At 37.0% G+C, this 20487-nt stretch overlaps 1 protein-coding gene across 6 annotated transcripts in view; it reads right to left on the bottom strand.

Annotated features, from left to right (window-relative positions):
- The window catches only part of WDFY3 (WD repeat and FYVE domain containing 3), a 272029-nt gene that overhangs the window by 49659 nt on the left and 201883 nt on the right, over positions 1-20487 (bottom strand). For 4 of the 6 annotated variants that reach the window (XM_068542705.1, XM_068542707.1, XM_068542710.1 and 1 more), the window contains 9 exons: positions 18779-18939; positions 17531-17760; positions 16274-16383; positions 14701-14883; positions 13650-13807; positions 12454-12531; positions 10395-10622; positions 4296-4349; positions 1833-2001 (listed from right to left, as the gene is read on the bottom strand). In XM_068542705.1, coding sequence (XP_068398806.1) covers positions 1833-2001; positions 4296-4349; positions 10395-10622; positions 12454-12531; positions 13650-13807; positions 14701-14883; positions 16274-16383; positions 17531-17760; positions 18779-18939 — 1371 coding nt within the window. The remainder of the gene's footprint in view (positions 1-1832; positions 2002-4295; positions 4350-10394; positions 10623-12453; positions 12532-13649; positions 13808-14700; positions 14884-16273; positions 16384-17530; positions 17761-18778; positions 18940-20487) is intronic. The other 2 variants (XM_068542706.1, XM_068542709.1) reach the window with 1 other exon arrangement.

Raw genomic sequence — 20487 nt, 5'->3', positions numbered from 1 at the left:
TCACTCATACATGAATGAATTTGATTAAATCATCACGCCATAAAGAATAAGAACACAATTCTTTTAAAAATATAGGGCCAGACAATTTAATGTGCCACATAGGTTAACATTTTACTGCCTACATTTTGATAATTTTATTGATAATCACAGGAGATGAAATTAAAATCAGCTGATGAAAGTAACCACTGATAACCCAGAGTATGGGAAGCACTCAAAATAAACTCTAAATCTCACATTTAATTTAATATTCTTTAGTTCTGTACCAAAACAAGTAATGTTGTATCTACCAATGATGGTTACACTAAGAATTTTGGAAAAACGTAAATCAGCCTGTTAGAAACCTATCCTTTGAACACAAGTTATCAGAGGTTCTGCTCTGCCTTGGGAAGAACCTCATTTTCACATGTGAAAGAGTATAATAAATAAACAAGAAAGATCAAGTCTTGCTGAGATATCCACAAGGGGAAAAGCTTCCAGCTGCTTTATTTTTAGTTTGACGAATCAAAACCTCCAACTCTATGTCTAGCATAGCATCTTGCATATCACAGTAGTGACACCAATATTTGTGGTTTTAGCTCAATTAGACATTAGGAAAATGAGGCCAAGATGAGAAGTTAATGCCAATGACCCAAACACAAGACATCGCAAACTCTGTGAATTATACACCTTGGTTATAGCCAGGAAATACAACTTTGGACCCATCTCAATAACTTTGCTGATGCAGTGTCAAGAAATGATAAGGCTGAAAACTTTGTTCAACTAATAAAAGTTTCAGTGATTCTATGAAAATGTTAGATGGATTATGAAATGTTTAGTAATTCATAGTTATCACAAGAGAGAACAGGTATAATGTAATAGGAGAAACCGATCACAATTACAGATAAATTTTTTTGTTGACATGGTCATACACTGTTAGTTTTTTATCAATGAGATCTGAAAATAATTTTTAATTTACAGTTCTTAATTAATATTCTAGGGCTTTATCTATAGACTACGCCAAGACTTTTGAATTTATGATAAATCAGAGGCTTAAAAAATTAAAACAATGGACTGATTTACTTATTCAATATTGACTGAATCCCCATTTTGTGCTAGGCATGTGCCAAAATCTATCAAGTGAGAGGAGAAATAATCTCTGCCTCTGAGAAACTTATAATTTAGGAAAACATAAAGCAGTGAAAGAAATCACTGAAATCGCTATAAAAGATATGAGCAAAGTGCTATTGGAGGACAGCGGAGTTGGAAAAGCCTTCAGAGTAGGACAGTTTGACCAGTATCTTCAAGACTGGGTAGGTCCAGATCACAGAGAAGCTGTAGCAAGAGGGCAGAGGGCACACATATGCAGAAGTACAGAATCAAAAAGTCCATGGCCATTTTAGTCCAATTCATCACCATATGCATGTCTTTCTAGGCTCATAAAGTATAGCTTTGGAATAATCTGTCTTAGCTCACTGGAAGAAAGACCATTATTTCTTACTGTTGGCTAACATGCACTAATGACACATTTAGTGGTTGTTTTAGTTTTATACATATTTATTTAGTTTTCAGGGCCTTAACTTAAAATATCAGGTACCACTGAGAATTCTGCCAGATACAGTGAAAAAAAATTATCAAGCCAACGGCACATTACATTCATCTGTAGGCAATAAAGAAGAGCCAGTCTCTTTAGTTCTGATACAGAAATCAATCTTTAAGAAGGGTGCGATAGTAAAATATGTACGGATACTGTTAGGTAGGCCCTACTGTTTTTAGTTGCTAATATTTTCATATAGATTCAAGTAAAAGGAATGCTCCCAAATGGTTTTTAATTAAAATCAGAGAGGAAGGCTGACCTTTGACTTTAGCAATAGTGTCTTCACCATGCTCTGGTTCTTGTTGAGTAGCTTCACCTTCTGAACTCTCTACTATGGCATCTTGGACAATGGCTGGGTTGCCAGAGGCTAGTCGCATGTAGTATTCTTTACTGTCATAACTTACAGCTCTTCTGTATCGAGCAGGTTTCTAAGAAACAACAAAAGGAAAGGACTCAGATAATTTATCTTCAAGAATTAATAGACTATTTATACAGGGTAAATCCACAGTCTTTTGGGTTAAGTTTCTCTATTTTTAAATTGCACTGATTTAAAAAAATATATATATAAAACAACAATATTAGCAGTTTTGTTCCTCCCGAAAAAAGAAACACATCATCTTTAGCCAAATGTTTCCATGTTAGTATAGTACAGCCTCACTGATGCATCAGTACAGTAGAGCGAATGCCCAGTGTCGGAGAGCATCAAGCTGCAAGGGGAGTCTAGTTTCTGAGGAGCCTGAAGCTTTGCTTCCACCCCAAGTAAATAGGCCTAAAGGGCCATCCATTCAGTTGGAATTACCTGTGTGAGTGCTTACTTCAGATATTTGAAGGTAGGGACCCAGAACTGCCCTGTTCCCATATTCCCATATCTCTCTGGAACTCTGGAAATGGCCCAGACCTTCAGAGAGTCCTGACCCAATATGGAATCGACCGGCTTCAGGCCAGATGACACTGTTTGGTTGGCCTGCCACTCCGAGCTGGCGTGTCTAATTTGTTAAAACATCCTGTTGTTTGTTGTGTAAAAGAATGTGATCCATAAACTTACTAACTAAATGAGTATATCAAGAACATATAAGTCCATTTTGAAGAAGAAATTAATTATGTAGAAACATTAGAAAAGATTTACCTTTTTGGTGTATGATACAAGAGCATTTCCTTTTCAGAATAATTAATATTTATCATAAAAACAGGTTCTCCAATTGACCCAAACTTTTTTTTTTTTCTTAGAACAATAGATAATGAAAAATTAAGGTCTAAAGTTTCCTACAAAAATGTAAAACCATAGGGAAAAGTTGATATGTATACAGGTTGATCATAATGAGACCCAGACTTTAAATTAACAATTAAGAAAAAGACAGGGTTTGAAACATGCTTAAAGACCTTCCCTTTCTAAACATTATCTTTTTTTTTTTTTTCAACTTGCTTGCTTTTTAAAAAAAAAAAAAAAATCTTACCTTTCCTTTCCTATGAATGTCTAATTGAAAGTATTCTATCAGCCTAACTCTTCGACTCAGGTAGTTATATGTATTGTCTACAATAATGCTTATTTTAATCAAGACCTTTCTAAAAAAATGATTTTCAACTAAAGTAGAAAACAAGTGTCCAACAGGAATATTTAGACTAAAATACTGAACCAATTTTGAGATGAAAAGATGCCTAACTCAAGCCACCATTACCCTTCTTTTAACTTCAGGTATAAAGTTAGGGAATGAAGAGAGCTGCAAGCTAACTGATGAATGATATGCAGCAAATGAAAACTGAAATATATAACATAGGAAAGTACTGAAATGATGTAAAAAAAATATTACAGTTATGGAAGGAAGGATCTGATGAACCAACTAATAATACTGCAATATTTTTGAAATGAAAGCAGGGTAGTAAATTTTGTACTATAACAATTCTCTACAGGAGATCTAACAATTATCTTCAACTCATAATTGTTCATTTTAAAAAAGATGAAAGCATAGTTAGTGATGGGCAAGACAATGAATTAACAGATGTGGGACAACATCTTGGTTACTGACTTCATGTCTGACTTAAACTTGGAACTATAAGCATTTTCCCTTAAATATTTTGAGGTATATTTCTGTGACATTTCTGAACTGCATTTTTTGTTTGTTTTTGTTTTTTTTACTGAATTATGTACTGAATCCTTCTGGAAAAAGAAAACAATTATATAAATTTAAATTAATTAAAATAAATTAAAATTGTATTTTAAAAAGTGGTCATATACGCTTAGTTTCCATTTAGTTTCTTCTGATTGAAAAAGTAATTTTAAAAGAGAATACACTTGCATTCTCAAAATATATACTGTTTAATATCTAGAAGAATTAAATGAGTAATTGAAAAAACAAGTTGGTAGTGTCAGGCTGCCCATTACTAACACGCCTTGGGACTTGTTAGTGTAAGTGTGAAGCAGTACACATTTCACGGTGAGAGCAGTGAATACTCAGCCTGTTAGTGAGCGGCATACAGACCCTAGAAAGCTGATCAGAACGAAGCGAGAGAGACGAGGACACCTCTCAGCGTGAATGAAATTCACTTTTCAACACTAAGGAACTTACAGAAACAACAAATTGAAAGTCAACCCTTGAGGTTAGTCTAGTCTACCATGCACTAAAATACAACAAAATAAAACAAAAACAAAAACAAAATAACACAAAGGAAAAAAAAAACAAAACTGCAAGTATTTTGCATTCTTTTATGGTATGCTGTGTTTTACCTTTTGCAGAATGATATCATCGGGTGTCTCAGGCTGTTTACTTGGGATCTCAGACTGAAAACAGGGTATTAAGTATAGACACATCAGAAAAAAATAACAACACAAAAATAAAATATTCTTGAGGACTGTATGGAATATGGAAGATGCACTCACACAAAATTAATATGATATCCTAAGCTGCTTGAAATAATCACTTAGCATCGTGTGATTGTTTTCTCAATTATCCAAAGTAGTTTTAAAGTAAAAGAAACTACACTAAAATTCTCAAGGCTACTGAACAGGACAAACTTAAAAATCACCCACACAAAACTTCACCACAGGCTGCCAGTGTCATGGATGATTTACAGGCAACTCTTTATATGGCTTCAAAGGAAAAACACAGAAAACCAGATAATGGAATCTAGTGCTAGCTATCACCTTCCACCTACCTTTTACTGTGTTTATCCCTAGATCTGTTTTGTAACAGAAGCAACTGGTTTAAACTATTATCTACAGTATCCCATACCACAGAAATCACTAAGCGCTTGTTAGTGAAAAAACACCTTCCCCTAAAAGCCCAAGGGCCTATTTCCTCTGCTACCTTCACAGCTATGACCTCAGAAAGGCTGAAAGCAGAAGGGAGCCTGGATCATCAGCCTCCAAACCAAAAGTTTTTGTAGAAATTACTTTCTAAAGAATTAGGTAGTTACTCTATATTTTATTCTCAATAAAATCTCGACTAACAAGGCGGCAGTATCTGTTGAGCTGGAGTGTGTGGCCTGTGCGTGTAAACACACAGACAGCTACAGACAGACAGTAACACATCCAAGAATCATTCCAATTTTTCTTCCTTTTCACAGTTTGTACCTGGAGATGACTTCTAGTACCTTTCCCTAGAGTAAATATGAGCAAGCAAAATGCTTTTACAAATGTTTGCTTCCCTTGGCAAAACAAACATTGAACTACTGGGCATACTTTCAAATACTTAATATGGTTTTAATAAACCTCTCTCCTTAAAAGCAAAGTTTTAAAAGCATACCTTATGTTGAAGGATAATCTTGAAAATATACATCTATGTTCTCAATCTTGGTAAAGATTTGGGTTACACGAGTATTACTACACATTTGTTAAACCTCACTGAACGGTACACTTAGGATTTATATATTTCAATATATGTAAAATTTATGTCAATAAAAAAGAATTATGAACAAATGTTGAACTCTATTGATATGCATGGGGAAGTATTCAGGGGTGAAGGGTACTGACTCTGCAACTCATTTTGAAATTAATAAAAAAACAAGATAGATCACTGGATAGATATGTGATAAACCAATATAGCAAAATGACCAATTACTATTGTCAAACCCAATTCTGATGCCCACTATATATCCCCAACCAGAATGTGGGCAGGGTCTGACACGTACACAATCGTATTTTCCCTGCAGCATATGGCACAGTGCTGGTTTAATACATATTTGCTCACTGAACCACTTACTGACTGAGGATCTTATTTTACTAAAAGGTACAGCATTCATTAGCGAAGATACATGTTATACTAATAATTTTAGTATTATCATAGCTCTCTTTAAACTTTTATAACTAAATTATTATAATTATGTTTATATAAAAACCTAAATTTTTCAAAGTCAGAATTTGTAGAAAATAATTTTATACTCCCTTTACTTCCAATTTTTCTATATTGCTGGCAATGGAATTTCTTGAATGAGTTGCTTAGTTCCTATGAGTCCTGTGATACCTATATATTATATAAAAATATATGTGGAGGCACCCACATGAGACTCCCTTAATTAGAAGAGGAACTTGAGGTAAGTCGTTTACCCTTCTGCCCCAAGCAGCCCAACATTAATAGGAAACGGTGAGGTCTTCGCCAGAATGGTATTTGCAAAGAATAGTAAATTTGTTTGAGATTATTATTCTGTGAAAATAGGGGGATTACAGAGTTAAAACCTGGTTTTAGTACTTAAATATAACTTCTTAAATGGCAAAATATGGAATTTTATTCTCATTCCTTAGGATTCAGAGTAATTAGAGAACTGCTTAAAAACGACCATATTTTGTATTTTCATCACATCCCAGGCTCACATCTTAATATTTATAACTAACATTACCACTTAAAATGCAGAATTACAGCGCAATTCAGTGTAGCTATTTTAGTTTTGAAAATGGTCCCCTAAGGAAAGTCCCTGTGCAAAGGGGATAAGTTATTTTTATGTGAGATCAGAGAATTTTCCACATGTACATAACTTTTCTCAGGACAAAACAATTATTGTTGTTCTCATTAAAACAATTTTAGTTGATAAACTTTCAAAGCTTTTAAGTCAGTGGCAAATGAAACACTCAAATATGTTCTACATTCTATAAATAAACAACTAAGTTAAAAATAAAATTCAAGACTTATAATAAAAGGTAAGCTACTTTTTAATACCGTATGTAGCATTATCCAGGTTTAAGAAGTAACACTTTAATGACTAAAGAAATAATCACTTGATTCATTTCTAACATATCAAAGATTTTAAAACAAGAAATAACTTTTAAATCATCACTGTATTTCTTCAGTTCCATTAAGAGGCCTAAAGGTTTAAATGTTACTTAAAACAATAATTGCTCTTCATAAACAAGGCAAAGATCACATCATTTGTCCTTACTCCAGGCAAAGCCTGTTTTACCTATCAAGAGGCCTTAAAAGCAATTTTCAGTTTGCACCTGTTATACCTGAAATACCTGTAATGTCACAAGAAGTACTGCCTATATTTTATAAACATGGGTGCAAGGAGGGCAACACGTTTATGGGAGCTGAAAGGGAAGACGTGACTGATCTCTAACTCTGGGAGGCAGTATTTAATACAGCTCAGACCACAGGAGGATTTATGGTGAAATTAATGAACCATATACCTCAACAGCCATCACTTCCCATGGGTTCCTTTCAAAGTCCTGGAAGTGGGGCCCTAGTAATTTTGTATTCATAATTTTGTACTCTTTTTCTTATAGCGCCTCCCCAAGTTATGTAAACTTCACACCCCATAAAATTTGACTCTAGCCCTTTTTAGCGGAAAAATAATTAGGAAAATTCTATAAGAATGCTGAATGGGAAGCAATGGATAAACTCTAACTTAGGAAGAAAGACTGCTGGTAAGTCCATTCACTCAACATTTATTAAGTTCTAGATATTCTTTAGCATTAGAGAGACAAAACCTAGTATTGGGTTGGCCAAAAAGTTCGTGTGGGTTTTTCCATAAGACATTATGGAAAAACCCGCACGAGCTTTTTGGCCGACCCAGTATGTGGTTCTGTCTGGAAGAAATTCACTGTCCACTGACAACTTCTCAAAACCACCAAAGATCGGAATCCTTCTTCAAGAGTGAGGAACTTCTGAGGAACTGTCAATCTAGCCATTATATCTTGCTCCAGTACTTAGCATGACCTAGAAGGTGTTCCTTAATCTTCTAGGCTTCTATTTATCATCTGTGAAATTGGGATAATAACATAACTATACTTCAGAGGGCTGTCATGAGACATACAGGAAACTGCAAGTGACCGCTCTGCAGAGCATCAAGCTCACTGTGCTTCGTTAAGTATCTGCTCTCCTTTTTTGATTTCACAATAGAAGTTAGTGGGATAGCAGCCGCTCTACTTTTTGGAATTCTCTTTGCTGTTGATATTGCCAGATTGCATATTCCATAAGAAAAAAAGTGGACATTTAATGGGGTTTCAAATTTACAAAAGATTTTGAACTAGCAACACCAAAATCATTATTCATTCAGAAAACTTCATCATAGCAGATTAACCTTGACTTGTGCATGAACTTAAGCAGCAGCATGAAATCCACAATCTGTAATCATCTCCCCTTCCCACCTGCTTTTTCCTTTTTTGTAAACGTATCTCTAACATTTCTTGACTGCCTTGTGTTTCCCAATATGTAACCCATCTGGTTAAAAAAAAAAAAAAAAAAAAGTTCCGTATGGTTCATACTTATTTCTGAGACTGTCTGTTTAGATTTCACAGACTGGTGAACTCCTTCGCTTAGGTAAAATGCTAATGATATTAAGGTTGTAAGTGTGGACTCTGTAAAAATACGGGTGGGGCTTCCCTGGTGGCACAGTGGTTGAGAATCTGCCTGCCAATGCAGGGGACACGGGTTCGAGCCCTGGTCTGGGAGGATCCCACATGCCGCGGAGCAACTAGGCCCGTGAGCCACAATTACTGAGCCTGCGCGTCTGGAGCCTGTGCTCCGCAACAAGAGAGGCCGCGATAATGAGAGACCCGTGCACCGTGATGAAGAGTGGCCCCCACTTGCCGCAACTAGAGAAAGCCCTCGCACAGAAACAAAGACCCAACACAGCCGCAAATAAATAAATAAATAAATAAATAAATAAATAAACCGAAAGTTAAAAAAAAAAAAAAAAAATACGGGTGGATTTTTTTTTTCTACATAGTGTGCTAGTATTAGAAATTACAGTGCTTTAAATTAAAATTTACCAAGTATGGCATTCTTTTTTTATTTTATTTTTATTATTTTTTAAAAGTCTTTATTGAATTTGTTCTTCTGTTTTATGTTCTTTAAAAAATTTACTTTATTTTTTATTTATTTATTTTTGGTTGCATTGGGTCTTTGTTGCTGCGCACGGGCTTTCTCTAGTTGTGGCGAGCGGGGGCTACTCTTCGTTGCGGTGCGTGGGCTTCTCATTGCGGTGGCTTCTCTTGTTGAGGAGCACGGGCTCTAGGCATGCGGGCTTCAGTAGTTGTGGCTCGCGAGCTCTAGGGCCCAGGCTCAGTAGTTGTGGCACACGGGCTTAGCTGCTCTGCGGCATGTGGGATCTTCCTGGACCAGGGATCGAATGCATGTTCCCTGCATTGGCAGGCAGATTCTTAACCACTGTGCCATCAGGGAAGTCTCGGTATCTTTCGGTATTTTGGCTACAAGGCATGTGGGATCTTAGCTCTCTGACCAGGGAGCCAACCCACACCCCCTGCATTGGAAAGTGAAGTCTTAACCAGGGAAGTCCCCCAAGTACGGCATTCTTGACAGAATGGAACAGCTTTGAGAAAAGTAAACTTTAGGAAGCTATCTTAAAAAAAAAAACTTAAATAACTATATATTAGCAGATCTAAGGCCTGTATTCTAAGTAGCATCAGGACAAATGTGTAGTCAATTAGCACAAGATAAATGGAGCCAGGGTTTTGGCTGGGAAAAAAAGAGACACTGGAACAATGCAAGTTGTCTCATGTTATATGATCTGAACTACTTACTAGAAGACACATGTGACAAGTCTTCTTTATAAATCTTAGTTTCTTCAACTGTTGAGAGAATCATATTAAAGTCAAGTATGTGAAAGTACTTAAACCATGAAGGGTTTCTCTTCCAAATTTGCAGTGACTTTATTGGGGACGACTGTATTTTCCCGAACGCTAAAACATGATTCCTGGATCATGATCGTTTTAGACAAAATTTTTATGGTCAGTGCAAAAATCTGAATGAAGGCTTTAGGAAGGGTAACCTGTCTGAATAAAAAGGAACTTGAGGGGCAAATGTTGTTCGTTTTATACCCGTGGAGCCAGTGATGAAGCTTCTCAATATAAATGGGAAGATCTATACACCCAGGCTATTATTAATCCTTAACTGTGCTCTGTATTTCTTCAAAGAATACTGCTTAGCGGCAATGTTTATTTTATTAACACTCACTTAGATAGTGCTTATTCTGTGCCAGACACTATTCTAAGTACTTTACTAATTTTAATTAATTTAATCCTCCCAATAGCTTCTAAGATGGAACTGTTATTTTCTCCATTTTAGGCATAAAGAAAGCAGAAGCTGAAGAGGTTAACGTGGCCGGTACGAGGTCACCAGCTAGTGAAGGGGCAGAGGCAGGTTTCAAACCCGGCAGCTGGCTCCAGGGTCTAAGATCCAAACCACTTCACTGTGAAGGCTCCCTGCTGTACCTTTTCATTCCACTGCCAGCACAAGGCATTATCAACTTACTATAGTTCATCGAATCTCCTAAATTAGGTGTTTTTCGTAATTGATCTAATAAGGGAAAACGCTTACAGAAAAGAAGGAAGACTTGGAAGCGTCACTACAAACGCTGAATTCTGCGCACTCACCGCCACGTTAGTCTCTTGTTCCGTTTCTGGCACGTAAGGGTAATGGATGTAAAACATATCATTCCGCACCATTTTTTTCCTCATTCTGCAGGGCCCTTCCGTCATCTCCAACATCCATTTGTCGAGATGGGAACCGATGGGGGGGCCCCAGAGCCCCCGCTCCCGCAGCAGCTCGTACTCGATTTGGCACCACTCCTCCGTCACGTACTTCAGGGCATTTTGCTGACGCTAGCAAGAGGGAGTCCAGGTTGGTTTTCAAGCAAAAGCACGAGCAACAATGAACAGTCTACAAGTACCTTAAAACCAAGTTATTCTTTGGAAACAAAAACCAATCCAGGTCATTTCAGGCAATATTATAAAAGTAAAGTTACATTTATTTATGGTTGAAGTAAGCTGCCGATCTTGTGAGAAGGTGGGGTTTTAGTGATGGCCCAAGGCGATTATTTTAGCACCAAGTATACAATACATGGAAGATCCCTACAGGGCAGCGTGTGCAGTACACCTGATCAGAGTGTTGAAGGAACTTGTAGCTCGGGCACAGGGATGATGGTAATATTACTTACGAAAATACATGGAAATGGTTTGTCCAGTGTGAGTTAATAAAGACAGTTATTTAAGGATGAATCCCCTTCCCCACCCCCAATTGTAAAACAGTTACTAGAACATGAATAAAAGAAAATCTAGAAAGCCACATCAAGAAATATTGCCAACACACTAGATTCCTGGTAATCACCGTAACATTTCCAATAATTTTAGGTAAAGAATATACATATGCATCTCTGATAGGGAACTTAACATTCATATAAAAATTAAAGGAAAACCATTTTTACTTGGCCCTGAGATAGATCCAAACCACCTTACTTAAATGGAAATTTATGACTTGGAATAACTTCTTTTGTCAAATGTCAAAATGTGTAACATTTCAACAGTAGATGCTTAAAACTAAGCATCTAATCATTAGATGCTTATCTAATAATTCATGGAATATAAGTATACAATTTAAGAATAAAGATCCCTTTATACTGTACAACTAACACTAATGATTATTGAAGAAGTAATCTTGATATTATAATGATACCATCATAGTACTTATGTGTTCCTGGCAGGAGGAAATCCCCTGTAACAACTAAGTATCTAGTATCATGCCCATAAAATTTTAGCAGCTTATCATTCAGAAATCTTTAATAGATATAACTCAGCTGCCATGGAAATAAAATATTTCGAATAAGTTGTTGAGTAATTATGAATTCATCAAGAGGATTTCACTGAAGATATTTCTTACTGACAAAATCACCAAGCACTTGTAATAAAAAATAACTTTATCTTTTAATTTTTTAGAATTTTAAGAGACTTCTCAGAGATTTTGATGCACAGTTTCATGGTCTCCTTGTTAAGTATGAAAGAAAGGGATCTTTCCAATATTTTAATTTTTATTAAGAACAAACACATGCAATATGTTGGTAGTGAATGTCATTAGGATTCAGCTGTGCTGATCTCCAGTCTGTCACTTTTTAATGCAGTTTGCCTATAGGAAGTTCCAGCCTTTCTATGTTAAAACCAATGGCCGGGGACTTCCCTGGTGGCGCAGTGGTTGAGAATCTGCCTGCCAATGCAGGGGACACGGGTTCGAGCCCTGGTCTGGGAAGATCCCACATGCCACGAAGCAACTGGGCCCGTGAGCCACAGTTACTGAGCCTGCGCATCTGGAACCTGTGCTCCGCAACAAGAGGCCGCGATAGTGAGAGGCCCGCGCACCGCGATGAAGAGTGGCCCCCACTTGCTGCAACTAGAGAAAGCCCTCGCACAGAAACGAAGACCCAACACAGCCATAAATAAATAAATAAATAAATAAATAAATAAATAAATAAAAATTAAAAAAAAAAAAACAAAAAAAACCAATGGCCAAAGTAGCTGCTGGCAGGGATAATCAAAAACATTATCTGATGATAAATTCAGTTCAGCAACTTATTCTTAAAAGCAGGAGGAAGATATCAAGGGAAACAGTCTTTTCTCACTCAAGGAATGCAAAACAAACCATTATTATGGTTATGATTCTTACCTCCTGATATTCCTTATATTGTGTATCTACTAAGTCACGAACAACGGCGATGTGTGTAAACATCCACTGAGAAATCTCCTAACGATGAGTGGAAAAAGAGTCTTAATATTTCATGGATTTCCTGGAAAAAAATGTTAACTAGCCTTGAAATAATGCCCCCATGTTAGTTAAAATTCTATTAAAGGCATCACAACAATACCCAAAAAACCCCACAGAAAACTCTGAAAGATTAATTATATAATGAATCTGATGGAGGCTTATGTGATGGACACAGATCCATATACCCCCCCCCCCCATCCCCCAGTGCACCTTTCAAGGAAGGGCTCACTGCCACAACTTCTGGGAGCGCTGTCAGTACTTCAGGGATCACCTCAGCTGCAGAGAGCTGTGGGCACCCCAGAATCACTGGCTGATTTGGAGGCAAGCAGGCTCAGCCATTTCAGCTCAGTAAAGGTCAACTCTGACAGGTCATTTTGGTACCAAAGCTCCACCTGGGTCACAGCTGGGTCTGTCGCCAGACCTGCACTGTAGCCTGACATTTCCCTGTGACCAATCCTGCTTCCTTCTTCTCCCATCCACAAATATCAAGGGCACCCCTAATAAACATCCTGCACACTAAACCCCCTCTCAGAGTGTGCTTCCTGGGGAACCCAACCTGACACATGGAATGACTCATACACATGGTTTCTCCCAGGCCCTTTTCACAGCTGCCACTAAGATTCTGGGATGGCAAAGACAGTATGATGAGGAAGAAATTAATGCTGGAGGTAGAGGAGTTAAAAATAAAAAAAATAAAAAAATCAATCTCAGGCATGTACAACAAAATTATAAAAAAATAAAAAGCTGTTTTGTCTGCTGTTGCTTTAAAATTTATATAACTATTAATAAAAGTATTGACGGTTTGGAAAAGCTGAGAAAAAATTATCCATTGTTTATCATATATCAATATCTGAATCTCATCTTATGTCCAGTTATGAAATGGATGTACGACACTCATAGTGCAATTTTATCATAATAAAATGGGAGAAGGCTCCACAACCTGAGTTATTTCTCTCTCTCGTTTAAAGCAAAAAATGCAGAAAATTTCCATTTCAAATCATATGCTTGCATGTATTAAGTGTATTATATAAAACACTACAACTAAACCTTGAATTACAAATTTCTAATCATATCATTAATAAAACTATACAATGTACCTGGGTGGAAAGACTGTGTTTATGAAGCCCACTTTCCTTTCGATTCCTTCTCGATCCCGTTAACTTGGAAAGACCAAAGCCACTGCTGACACGGGACAATTTGGATTGTGTGGTGGGCACTAAAGCTTCTCCTCGACTTATGCATTTCTTTTCATGGGCTACAAAATTAAAATTAGAGTATTTTACAGTTTCTCCATGTACTTATTAGCCTTACTTTTAATACTTTTGCATAATGGTTACAAACCACAATTCTGTAGTTATCAAAAGCAGCTTATGTTACAGATGCAGACACTCTCTTAGATATTATATTTACTTATCTTGTATAAGGATAGCTGCTTGACAATTATTGTACTAGTTGAACTCACATTTGGGTGAAACCTCATAGCTCTGCAATAATATGCAAATTTATCTTAACTGTAATCAGTTTCTATGTTAATAACAATTCACAGTCCCCTACCTAAAATCTTTGGTGTCGTGTATACTTTGGAATTTAAAATTTTAAGAAGGTGATACAGTACATATACTGTATATTATATGTACTTTATCACCCTAGACCACCAGAAGGTCTAGGGTAATAAACCATAATTAATAATATAATAATTAATATTTCTGCAGCAAAATGTATGAATATTAATGCCTAGTAGGATAAACAAAGATAGGTTAGGTTTTGCTACCAAGTGAGTTTTGGCATCAAATTAATAATAACACCTTGGGTTTTCAGGGCTTTTTGAATTTCAGAATTATAGATAAGGGATGTAGACTCATAACCAAGATGGTGACCATACTAAAGTTGTGAGCAATGTACTATTTACCAAGCTCATAGATGCCTGATGTATAACACATTTTTTAAAAAAATTAAAAAAAAAAATCTAAGAAGAAAAGCCTAATCTCAGCATAATCATTCTAGAATGGGCTATATTGTATTGATTTTCATTTCTACTGTCATCATAATACCTTTGGGGGAAAGTTTTAATTTCATATCTAAAGTGCACCCAAATATGATAGTTGCATATAAGTCCCTTGGTCACATGATATCTGTAAACTTTCTTACCCAGATGATTCTGCCAACATTTCAAACCAGCTTCCTCAATGAGCGGCTTTGCTATAGCTATGTCCACATGGCCTCTTTCATTCACAGGTAGAGTGACTTTGAAAAGCTCCTCCAAGGTTTGTTTCTTACTATGAATCAATTCAGTCCAAACTCTGTTGACAGCTTTTATGAGAAGCTGACGCCCTAGGAAATGAAAAACAGCAACTGATCAAAGAGAATATAAAGGTAGTTAGTATTTTTTTCTTCTTTTATATCTAAGGATTTCAACTTAGATGTATAGTACTTAACTGTCCAAAAAATGCTTCACATCATAGCCAGCTCAGTAAAATAGGATTATTCAGATAACCAAAAATGCGGTTGGCTACTTGGAAAACTTAAAAAAAAAAGCAAAAAACTTTATATCAAGCAAAAAGACTACATTTTTATTTATAAAACTGGAAATTACATATATATTTCATTGTCTAGCTTCTTCTATAAAAGAAAAGAACTTATTCTCCACTTAAAAGTAAATTTTAGATCTAAATATTTAAGGTATATTCACAAATAAGTTAATTGTTCTTGACGATTTTGCAAAAGGAAAGAAATAGTAAACAAATATTTTTAGAGGTTTTACTATTAAATTCCATCTTGCTTTGGACTCTTTGCTAATTTGTCCGACTCCTGCTCTAGGCCAGTCAATCTTTAGCAAGCATCAGAATCACCTGGGAGGTTGTTCAAACAGACTGCTGGTCTTCACCCCCCAGAGTATCTGAGTACTGAGTACTCAGTAGATCTGAATGGGGCCAGAGAATCTGCTTTTCTAAGTAGTTCCCAAACGATGCCAATGTTACTAGTCTGAGCACCTCACTTTGAGAACCAGTGTTCTAGACTGTTAGTTCCTTGGGGGGGTGAAAACAATCACTGTGTCCTTAGTGTCTGGGGTTCAAGAAATTTTAGCGAAAGAACAGAGAACAAATTAATGCTTAAATGAATGAAGGAATGAGAGCTGGACCTACAAAAGATAAAATCATATGCAAAACTACCACACTAAATATTGCTGGAGAGACAAGCACTTCTGTAATTATCTAATCTTTTCAACTGAACAACGTTGGAAATTAGAAATCAATCCACCCAAAGACTCTCATATGCACGATACTTACAAAATCAGTGGGAAAACTAGATTTAAAAAAGGGAGAAAGAATAAAAATGGTAGTACTGACAATCTGTCTCAAGCAATATTTGCCTCTACTGTGATTGGCCTAATACTACCAATAGCCAGCTCTCTTAATAGTAAGCGCCAAGTCAGTATCATACTTGCACTACTGCTTGTGCAAACGTAAGTATCACCAAGTTTCCTGGTGTTACGATGAAATGTGGAGGGCGAGCAATTTCAGGGGTTTGCTCATCCTGGCACAAGGAGACGTACAGCTAGCACGCTGGTACATGCTGGCGGGCACACCGGTGTATGTTCAGGTATGCCCTATGGAGAGGTCGGCTGTCAATGTTGGCAGTTTCTCAAGTCGGTGTTTTTGGTTATGTCTTAAAGATCAGAAATGAGTGGAGAGAAAAGGGGGGAAAAAATTGAGATAGCTACCTTCACTAATATCTTGGCTGTAACCACCATCTGGTTCAATGTCCGAGGGGATCATGATGTGCCACGTCGTCATGCGGGCTTCTGCTTCCAGTCCAAACCCATCCACACTGCTGAAAAATTCCAGTCAGTTTAAACTACATGAAGAAAGTTACTGCAGCTGGAAACTGTGATGACTAAGTACTACTCTGCAGACACAAGGAAACGCTGGGTCTGTCACAGAGCTCCGTAAGTGGCAGACAGACATTTGGCAGATGCACAGAACAGAACTTAAAGAGTTTATCATGAAAATGCCATTTTCAAGCGATGACGTCACAAATCCACTCGACGAAATGTAATTAAACTAAATGACAGCATTAAGAGGAGCATCTTACTATTTAAGACGCTTTTTGATCACTATTAACATTTTTACCTAAAAATTACGAAAAGTTCATTTAAGAACGTCCTCCTCCTATGTTCTTAAACATAAGAACATGTTCTCCTCCTATATCCTAAGATATGCCCCCTTTCCCATATCTTATCTCACCACTCTTTGCTCCAGCAGCAGGGAAATACCTACGGTTCCCTACATGTGCCATATTCTTTTTGCCCTCTGGGCGATCGCGTAGATGACTCTTTCTTCCCACATCACTCTTCCCCATGCTCTTTGGAGGATTAACTTCCTCCTCAACCAGGTTCAAGCTGTAACTCAGCAGGTGTCTCTCCCAGGCTAGGGGCACCTGTTATGTGCTCCCAAAGCACTGTGCTTCTAGCAGAGCACATTGCTTGGTTATGGATCCTCCCTCCTAGGCTGCATGCTCCAAGACCTGCCACAGGGTCTGTCTCATTCACATTTCATCCCAGTCCCTAATTCAATGCCTGGCCCCCAGCAGACACCAAAGAAATATCTTGCAAAGCAATCAGTGGCAAAATACTAATTTTACCCATTTAACATATATTGCATTTACTTATTGCATTCTTATCTTTTTACCCCTCTTAACCTCCAACAGTGTGTGTCTACTTTACTTGAAAAGCAAACTCTTTTTTAAAAATTATATATGTGACATGTGATTAACAAAAAATTTAAAGATACAGAAAATTAAAGCAAAAATATACTCATTATTTCACTGCAGAAATTCAACCCTTGTCTTCTCCCTTCTCATGAAGTTTTAAGTAAAACCGAGATTAAAGAAAAAACAATGATATAATCAAAAAAGTAGAACAAAGAGTTCTGGTAGAAAACTGTCAAAGACAAATTCAAACTGAACCTAAAAGAGTTACCTTCCAACATGCAGGTTAATGAGGCAGTGAGCCAGACAGCTAATGAATTCTTGGTCATGGTTCCCAGGGCCCAGGATCAAGTTCCTGTTTACAGTCAGGACCCTGAGTGAATCAAGGAGAGCTACTTGCTGCGGGACAGTTTTGTGCGCCCGGGAGAACTGGTACAATATGGTCCTATTGAGGCAGTGATAAACCGCATCCAGTGACAATCCCTGGGATCTTCTTTTTGACTAAAGACATGAGAGATACTTTAGTAAAATGGACAAAAAAAGTCTGCTTATCATTCACACATGAACATTTATTAGGTTTATTATGTATCAGACACCATGCTAAGTACTGGGGTGCTAAGATAAAAAATACAAAGCTCTTGCTATTATGAGGTTCAGAACCCAAGAGACACATAAATGTAATGAGTTGAGTGCTGTGTGTATACACATCTGTGTGCAGAGCAGTTTCCCTGAGAACACGGGGAAGTGCCATCTGGGTAGAGACTCATACCCCACAAGTTTTGTAAGGGTGATCAACCGCTACTCAAAATTACTAAAAAAAAAAAAAAAAAATTACCTAAAATGTTAGTAAAGAACTTCTGACATTCTTGTTTCATCTCACATGAGAACTTTTCTCTTTGGCTTAAATACAAATTTATTCTTAAAAAATTCTTGGGTGACATGTGTGTGTCTAATAACATGACAACAGTATTTCCTACTTTCTACATCGTGTGTTGAATAAGATTTATCACTTGTGCCAAACCGGAAAAGGTACCACAAACACACACTAATATGACATCTTCAAAGGAACAAGGACTACAGTGAACTTTGTAAAGATTCAATTACAAGAAGAGAATACTCCTCTAATATCAACTCTCCATGCTCTGTAAATCTTGACACACTGATGCATCATACTATGGAAATCTATCAAATTGTATTAACTTAAGGTCTTTAAACCAACAGGAAGCTATCCAGCTATGTGGTTAGCAAAGAGCAATGCCAGTGGGGAAGGCAGTGGGCGCCCACAGCTTGAGAGAATGAGGAAGCTTTACATACTGGACACACCGGCACCGGGCCACGGGTAAGGGGGGGAATGGTTACAGATCTACGTTTTATTCACTTTTAATAAGCTGAGCTTTACATTAAAATGTCAACATTCATTATCTTATTAGTTACACTTATTTCCAACAATTTTGACACCCGAGGCAAAGTTTTTCAATAGGAAAACATGTACTCTACAACTAATGTGACAATGGATTACCTGTGCAATTAGTTGAATTATAAAATCTATAAGAAGTTTAGATTCTTTGTTGAACATGCCTTGCCAAAGCTTGTCCACCACACGTTGTGTGAAATAAAACACATTGTTCACCAATACTTGGTAGCTCCCTCCACTGGTAATAGGCAGAGATGCATCTTCCCCTAAATTCCAGCAGGAAAAAAAATGTCTAAGAAAATTGATGTCCACCAGCCTAAGACCAGACCCTCCAACAAATCAGGCTAAGGCAAGATGAGTACATCTACTACCGTTAGAAATAGGACCATTAGCTCTTATGTACTACTTTAAGCAAAATGATGTTCATGGCCAGAAGTCATGATAAATGTTGGAAGAAATAATTTCTGCAGGATAAAAGTGTTACGGATGGAGACTGGGAAGTTTCTTACTGCCTTAAGACAGTCTGTGATAAGCAAACAGTTCTTCAACTGTCAGTGACATATAGCCTCCCTTTGAGAGAAAAATTAAGTCAGTTTATTAGTTGTAAATTGATTCTGTCTAACTAATAAAGGGCAAAACAAATCATCAAACAAAACTTTAAGCACAACGAAGTAATGGAGGCAGAAGAGAGGTCCAGAAGAACTGTAAAACACAGAGTACCATCAGTGGTGGTGGTGCCATGGGGTACCTCTCGCCCCTTCCATGATTCCCATCAGCACCGTTTCTCTTCTACAAGCTGCCCCGGTGGCTTCAGCGTGCTCGCTGTGTACACACTGCCTCAGCACTAATCCTCCTGGCTCCTCCTCCAACAGAATGCCCCCTTTAAGCCCCTCCCTCCTTTCTAGAAATTAGGAGCCTTAACTGACTGTAATTATTATTCCCACCTAACTCTAAATCACTACACAATGCAAAACTCTTCGTTTTGTGTCTTTATGTAGTAAGACTGATATTACTTAAGATTCTCAAGTGATAAGAACAAATACAAAAGTCTGACTTGACACCACGCTTTGAGAGTTGCATGTTATGACAACACTAAAGATTTTCTTGGCAAACTTACTTTGTTAAAAAAAATGATAATGTAATAGCATGGAGGTTCTATGATTTATATAATTACCAGAAATTCTATGGTAATTATAGCATGGAGGTTCTATGATTTATATAATTACCAGAAGCAGCAAATATGCTAAATCATTACTTTTCCTTCTCCTTTAAATTGTCATTGTTTTACATATAAATGTTAGCTCCACTGTAAATGTATCAAGTTTTGTAGTTTTATTGTAACTAGAGACATACAGGAAAAACATTTTAATGTGCTTTGAATTTACATCCTGAAAGCCATTCTAAAGAATAACATAGATACCTATAACTGAATAATTCCACTAATAAGTAGAGTTTCTGAGGGTGCTGGTAATGCATTTCTATCTGAGTGCTCTTATACAGGCATGTTGCCTGGGTGGTAATTCACAGAGTGCTACATTTGTAATTTATCTGTAAGTATATTACGGTAACTTTTAAAAGTATTAGATAATTCATAAAAGTATACTGTTCACATAATATGGTTTTAAAAACATTTTTTCTCTTTCCTTGTCCTCTTCCTGCCACCTCTGAGCATATGAACGTGGACAAGCAACTTCGTACTCCCTGTTGTTGATCCTTTATCCCAGGTTCAAAGGAAGGAGCTGGATGGGCCTTTTCCTCATTATAGGAAAATACCAATAAGAGGGGAAAATGCACAGAAAAGAAGGAAAAAGATG

This window comes from Eschrichtius robustus, chromosome 4 (genome assembly GCF_028021215.1).
Source record: "Eschrichtius robustus isolate mEscRob2 chromosome 4, mEscRob2.pri, whole genome shotgun sequence".
NCBI classification, from domain to species: Eukaryota; Metazoa; Chordata; class Mammalia; order Artiodactyla; family Eschrichtiidae; genus Eschrichtius; species Eschrichtius robustus.
The sequence above is the reverse complement of the archived record's forward strand: the minus strand, read 5'-3'. Positions and strand labels throughout refer to the sequence as shown.